Here is a 6192-nt window from a genome sequence, read left to right on the forward strand (position 1 = left end):
TCCACACTCTTCGTGCGTTCAGTATTCGCCATTCAAAGCCACGTAATCAATATTCAACATTTTTCTGTCTTTATTTTTTGTTTTCCATGTATTTAATGATTTACAAACGAAAATCAGATCTCGATTTATTTCAGCAAAAGGATCGAAACACAAAATTTAGCATTTTTTGTTTTCCATGTATTTAATGATTTATAAAGGAAAATCAGATCTCGATTTATTTAGCCGGCGGCAGATGCTTTTTGGCAGCCGATGGCTCCTACGGCATGGATCCAGCACCCCTGAGTCGCCGGCATTTGTGTCACGCTCTCCTTGGGGCAATACAAAGGACGGGGACGAAAGAAACCGCCGCTCCACCACCTGGGCTGGGCACATGGTATACAGAACAGATCGCACCGCCCTCCTCCTCCTCCTCCTCCTCCTGCCTTTTAAAACCCCACCCCACAGCCTGCGAGCATCTCTCCCCCACGCTTTGCAGGCCCGCCCCCTCCACCCACCCACCAGGCACACCCACCGCTGCCGGCAATGGCGGCGGCGGCGGCGGCGGCGGCGGCGGGGGAGGATTACTGGGGCCTGTTCCGGGAGGAGACGGACTGGTACAACGAGATCTTCCTCAGCGCGGTCGTCCCCGGCGGCGGCGGCTGGTGGCGGGCGCTGCCGCACCCGCTCCGCTCCTGGCTGCGCAACTGCATCGGCGGCTACCTCCTCTACTTCGCCACCGGCTTCCTCTGGTGCTTCGTCATCTACTACTGGAAGCGCAACGCCTACATCCCCAAAGGTCCCGCCTTTAACCCTCCCCTCCCCTCCCCACATGCTAGCACAGTAGTGTCCTAGAATCCTACCGGTCCCAGAGTATTAATTCTCCTACCCCTCGCCCTCCCCTTGTTGATTAATTGGTTCTTCTCCTCCGAGGATTTGGTGAGGATTGAAAGTGTGTTCCGTGAAAGGGATTTGGGCTTGGGCCTCACTGCTCCCGTGAGCCAAGAAAATGACGGCGAGAGGTCGATTTGTTGGTGAGGTAAGAAAAGGAATGCCGCCGCCTTTCGATCCCCAATTTATCAGTGTTTCCGTCTGGAATTCACTGCTCAAGATTCGGGGGGCTTCGTGGCATTTATCCACCAGCTGCTGGGCCTGTGTGTGCTCAACTCCAACCTCTCAGTTTGGTTGGGAGGTTTGGGGTCACATCTTGGGTTTGTCCGCAGGCTCGTCGATGGTCACAAAGATCGACTGAGCAGACACTTCTCTGTCCAACAGATCGCCTGAATAGATACTGAAGGACAAATATATGGCAATCATTGCACTGGGGCAGGAGTCCAATCCTGCTGTTTTTCCAAGCACTAATAAGCAGTTCGTTGCTTGATCGAGCTGGTATTTGCTTGTTGAACCAAACCTCCTGCTTCATTACTGCTTGGTTATATTATGGGACGGAGGGAGTATTTTCTCCTGTTTGTGTTCTTGATCAGATCGCGGATCAAGTTAGATGAGAGGGATAAAAGAGAGCTTGCACGTTACTCGTGGATGTGAGACAGCTAACATTTTGAAGTGGCTGATGTATACTTAGACTGCCAACGTCTTCGGGGCGTTTTTCTAATGCCTCGCCAGATTGCATCATGATTTAATTTATTAGTTTTGCCGGCTTATTAGCTCAATCACATGGAAACAAATGGAGGTCTCTGTCGACCTAGCAATATTCGTGTTTGCTTGTGCTTAAATAGTAGTACTGCTACAACTTGCTGATTCAAGCTCTGTCCTGGGCACTTCCTTAAATGTCCAGGACCTTGCAACCGGGCATTTGTTCATACTCTTCATACCTTAATCACATTGTAACAAATGGACTCCTCTGTGGACCCGTCAGTATTTGTGACGGATACTACTTCTTCTTTTATGCTCTCTCCTGGGCATTTTATAAAATGTCCTGGACCTCGCAATTGTGCATATGCTCATACCAGACAACTCGTCCTTCCGGAACTATGAATAGACGGGGGACCTGTATGGTAGATATTTATCCAAAGTCCTGTATCTTTATTCTGGACCACTTGAACAAAAACTCATAATTGAGTTCACAGATAAGAAAAGGTGGGTTGTCTCTTTCAGAAAACAATTGTAAAATGGATATGACAGCCTATCTTCTCTGCTGTACACTTGTGTCTTGTGATTGTTGACCTGCAATTCATGTGGGACCAAGATTTTCCTTAGTTATGCGAGACAACTGGAACAGAACCTTTTCAGCTGGATTTCTTGCTTCTTTAGAGATTGGATTGCTTTTTGCTGCATGATACTGCTGTGTGCAAGCAAAGTTGTTAGTCCAGTTTGTTTGTTCATCTTCACTTATCATATCTGTTGCATTTGATGTGATTTAGTGTGACGTAGTTTTGGAAATGAAAAAAATGTTTAATCTAATGGCTTCTTGTGATGTATTGTGGAAAAAATGTATAATTAACCAAGCCGTTTAAAAAGTCTGCCTTTTAAATGGTGCTGCATTTAAATGCTATTTTCTTCTGCTCAGCCAACCTCTTTCCTCTTCACTTTCTTGGTCAGATCGCCAATCAAGTTAGATGACAGAGAGAAAGAGAGCTTGCACTTTACTCGTAGATATAGACCACTAACTTTTGGGGGGCGTTTTTCTAATGCCTTGTGAGATTGCATCATGATTTTATCGGTTACTTTTGGCGGCTTCTTAGCCCAATCACATGGTAACAAATGGAAGTCATTGTCAACCTGTCAATATTCGTGTTTGCTTATGCTTAAATAGTACTCCCTCCGTCCCAAAATAACTGTCTCAACTTTGTACTAACGCTAGTACAAAATTGTACTAAGTTTAAGACACTTATTTTGGAACGGAGGGAGTACGAATACTACTTTTTGTTTTATGCTCCATCCTGGGCATCTTCTAGCATGTCCAGGGCCTTCCAATCGTATCATATGCTCATACAGATAACTTGTCCTTTAGAAAATATGAATAGAGGGGGACCTATGTGATAGGTATTTACCCAAAGGCTTCTATCTTAATAATGGTATGATATTTTGAGTTCACCCACGTTCCGGACCACTCTGAACAAGCAACCGTAATTGAATTCACAGCTAAAAAAGGCAGGGTGTCTCTTTCAGAAAACAATGACAAAAAGGATATGACTGTGTATCTTCTCTGCTTTTTTGTGTGTGGCAAAAGAGAGGTTCCCCTCTCCGATTTCATTTAGAGAAATCAAGGTTCACAAGCTAACACTGGTCCAGCAACCTTTCTGAGACTATCTTACATGACTGGATTACGAAGAATCACAGTCCAGCAAGGATCATGCAAGATCCTGCAAAACAAGGGCATCCGTGCCCAAAACTTGTACAGTAGAGACACTTATCTTCTCTGCTGTACACTTGTGCCTAGTGATTGTTGACTTGTATTTCCTGTGGGACCAAGATGCCTTTTGTTTTCGTTATTTATGCAAGACAACTGGAGTAGAACCTTTTCAGCTGGATTTCTTGCTTCTTTGGAGATTTAATTCCATTTTACTACATGATACTGTTCTGTGCAACCAAAGCAGCTAGTCCAATTTGTTTGTTCGTAATCACTGTCATATGTTTTGCAGTTCATGTGATTTAGTGTGTTCTAGTCTGGAAGTGGACCTTTTTTTCTTTTCTAAACGCCTTGTCAACATTTTGCAGTGCTGGCATGGTTTTGGTTGTAGGGCATTTGCCGAACTAAATGATCACGTGGTCAATCAGTTATAGATTATTAGATTATAATCTTGATGTTTGCTGCATCAGATCATTTTTTTTTCTACCTTAGGGCTTCCCTGCTCCCAGTTTCATTTCACAGTTAAACTAATAAAACAACACCGTCTGGTGAGTGTGACCCAAACAGTTTCATGGAAATAAAACATTTATTTACCAGCCTAAGCTAACTACTGGGAAACTCGACATCAACATCAGGCACGCAGGCCCAATCAAACAGAAGATGTATACAGATCATTTATAACAACTCTGCTTCTTTATTTATACATTTGTGACTCTTACCCTATTAATTGCTGGCTGATGGTCTAAATAGGTACCAATGCTGTTTATATTTTGCTCTGCTCACAAATATAATTATTTTTTGACCCTCCATATTCTCCAATGCCTTTTAATCATGAATCTTAATCATATAATATGCTAGCAAATGTTGCATATTATGAAAGTACTTTGTAAGATAAAATTATTTATATGGTTAGTCTTCATTCTTTAGCTCCAAATGACCAATAAGTGCCACATATATTGCATGGACTTCACTTCTGCTCGTTTCCCCCTTTTCCTGTTCATCCTATGGATTTAGTCAGAGTAATTCTAGAACCTTGTGTGTAGGTGTATTTGATATGACTTTATAGAACGTGTTGCTGAAATATTATGTTATTTTGACGCAGATGCTGTCCCTACAGTAGAAGCTATGAAGAAGCAAATAATTGTTGCATCAAAGGCTATGCCTTTCTACTGCGCTCTTCCGTCTGTATCTGAGCACATGATTGAGAGTGGATGGACCCGGTGTTTTTTTCATATCAGTGAAGTTGGTTGGCCGATGTATTTTGTATATGTGGCTTTATATCTCACCTTTGTGGAGTTTGGAATTTACTGGATGCACAGAGAGTTGCATGACATAAAACCACTGTATAAGCACCTACACGCAACCCACCACATTTACAACAAGGAGAATACCCTATCACCATTTGCTGGTAAGTTCTTGTTGTGCTGTGTTGACTTCTGAATATGCAAATGCATCTTTTTGTTTTGTGCTAGATATATGACATTACTGTAACATTGATGAACAAGAGTTCTAGATAACTGGCTTAGCTGACGTTGGTGTTTATCTATTCTTGTTTATGTAAAATGTTTGTTCATTACCGTGTATTTCTGTATACTTGAGTATAGCAGTTTATTTTTACACCGGAGTAATTATTCAGAATGTGATAGACACCGGCCTTCTTTAATTTAACGTTTTGAATCTGGACGGCATGCCATTAGCAAAGGAATAAGAAGATATAATGCCCGCTGACAGCGAGAAATAGAATTGCCTCTTTATCAGGGACAACACTAATTTACATGCTCTGTTCCTTCCAGGACTAGCATTCCATCCATTGGACGGTATTCTGCAAGCCATATCGCACGTGATTGCTCTGTTCATTCTCCCGGTGCATTTCCGGACGCACGTCGCCCTCATATTCATAGAGGCGGTGTGGACGGCCAACATCCACGACTGCATCCACGGCAAGGTCTGGCCGGTGATGGGCGCCGGTTACCACACCATCCACCACACGACATACCGGCACAACTATGGCCACTACACCGTGTGGATGGATTGGCTGTTTGGCACCCTCCGCGAGCCGGAGGATCTCCTCAAGAAGGACTGAGCTCGTGTGCGCCGGCGCTCTATCCATCTCTGTACTAGTCTTGTGAAGTGTAGTAGAAGGTTTAAGGTTTAACCCTCCATCTGTTCTTTCTGATGAAAAGTGTTTGTTGTCTTTACGACAGTTAGCAGTGTGATGTTTCAGTCTTGGATGTAGGTTGAAATAATAAGGTTGTTTATTTAGCTTTGTTCCTCTGGGATGTGCTCCAGGTGCTTGTATCATTTACGGCAGCATGGTGGGTTGGGTTGTTATATACTCCCTCGGTTCCTAAATATAAGTCCTTTTGGAGATTTCACTACGGACTGCAAACGGAGCAAAATAAATGAATTACCCTTAAAATATATCCATATGTAGTTTATATTGAAATCTCTAAAATACTTATATTTATGAATGGAGGGAGTATTACATATGGCTTGATGCTGTTTCTGCACCCAGAGTTCATAGCGATTTGGAGAAAAATATAAATCCCGGTGAAAGCAGTTGGACAAGGCATGTTTCAAATCTTCTAGTAATTCTGGAAGCAAATATATATTGTACACCAAGTAGTACAAATATGTATAAAATCAAGTTAAAAATCAAATTAATTTGGGAGGTATAAGAAAGTCCATATCCAGCAAATGGATGAATAGCGGCAAAACGTGCAACATTGCAATTCATGCATAATTGTTGTTCTTTCTTGCCTCATGAATGAAAATGGGTTTGAAATATCAAATTTCATGTGTTTGTATAACATCGCCTTTTCCACCGGATACTTTCTCCTTAGTTTTCCTGCATTTTTTCTGACTCGAACAGCGTTTTCTGATGTGGAATGGCTGGCCGTGCTTTT

General features: G+C 42.7%; 1 protein-coding gene across 1 annotated transcript; it reads left to right on the forward strand.

The window, feature by feature from the left end:
- Window positions 1-374: 374 nt before the first annotated feature.
- On the forward strand, window positions 375-5548 carry LOC123442563 (delta(7)-sterol-C5(6)-desaturase-like). Its single transcript, XM_045118642.1, has 3 exons — window positions 375-775; window positions 4389-4694; window positions 5080-5548. The coding sequence occupies exons 1-3, from the start codon at window positions 523-525 to the stop codon at window positions 5367-5369; spliced, it is 849 nt and encodes a 282-aa protein (XP_044974577.1). The 5' UTR covers window positions 375-522; the 3' UTR covers window positions 5370-5548.
- The last annotated feature ends 644 nt before the right edge of the window (window positions 5549-6192 follow it).

The sequence above is a fragment of the Hordeum vulgare genome, chromosome 3H, assembly GCF_904849725.1.
Source record: "Hordeum vulgare subsp. vulgare chromosome 3H, MorexV3_pseudomolecules_assembly, whole genome shotgun sequence".
NCBI classification, from domain to species: Eukaryota; Viridiplantae; Streptophyta; class Magnoliopsida; order Poales; family Poaceae; genus Hordeum; species Hordeum vulgare.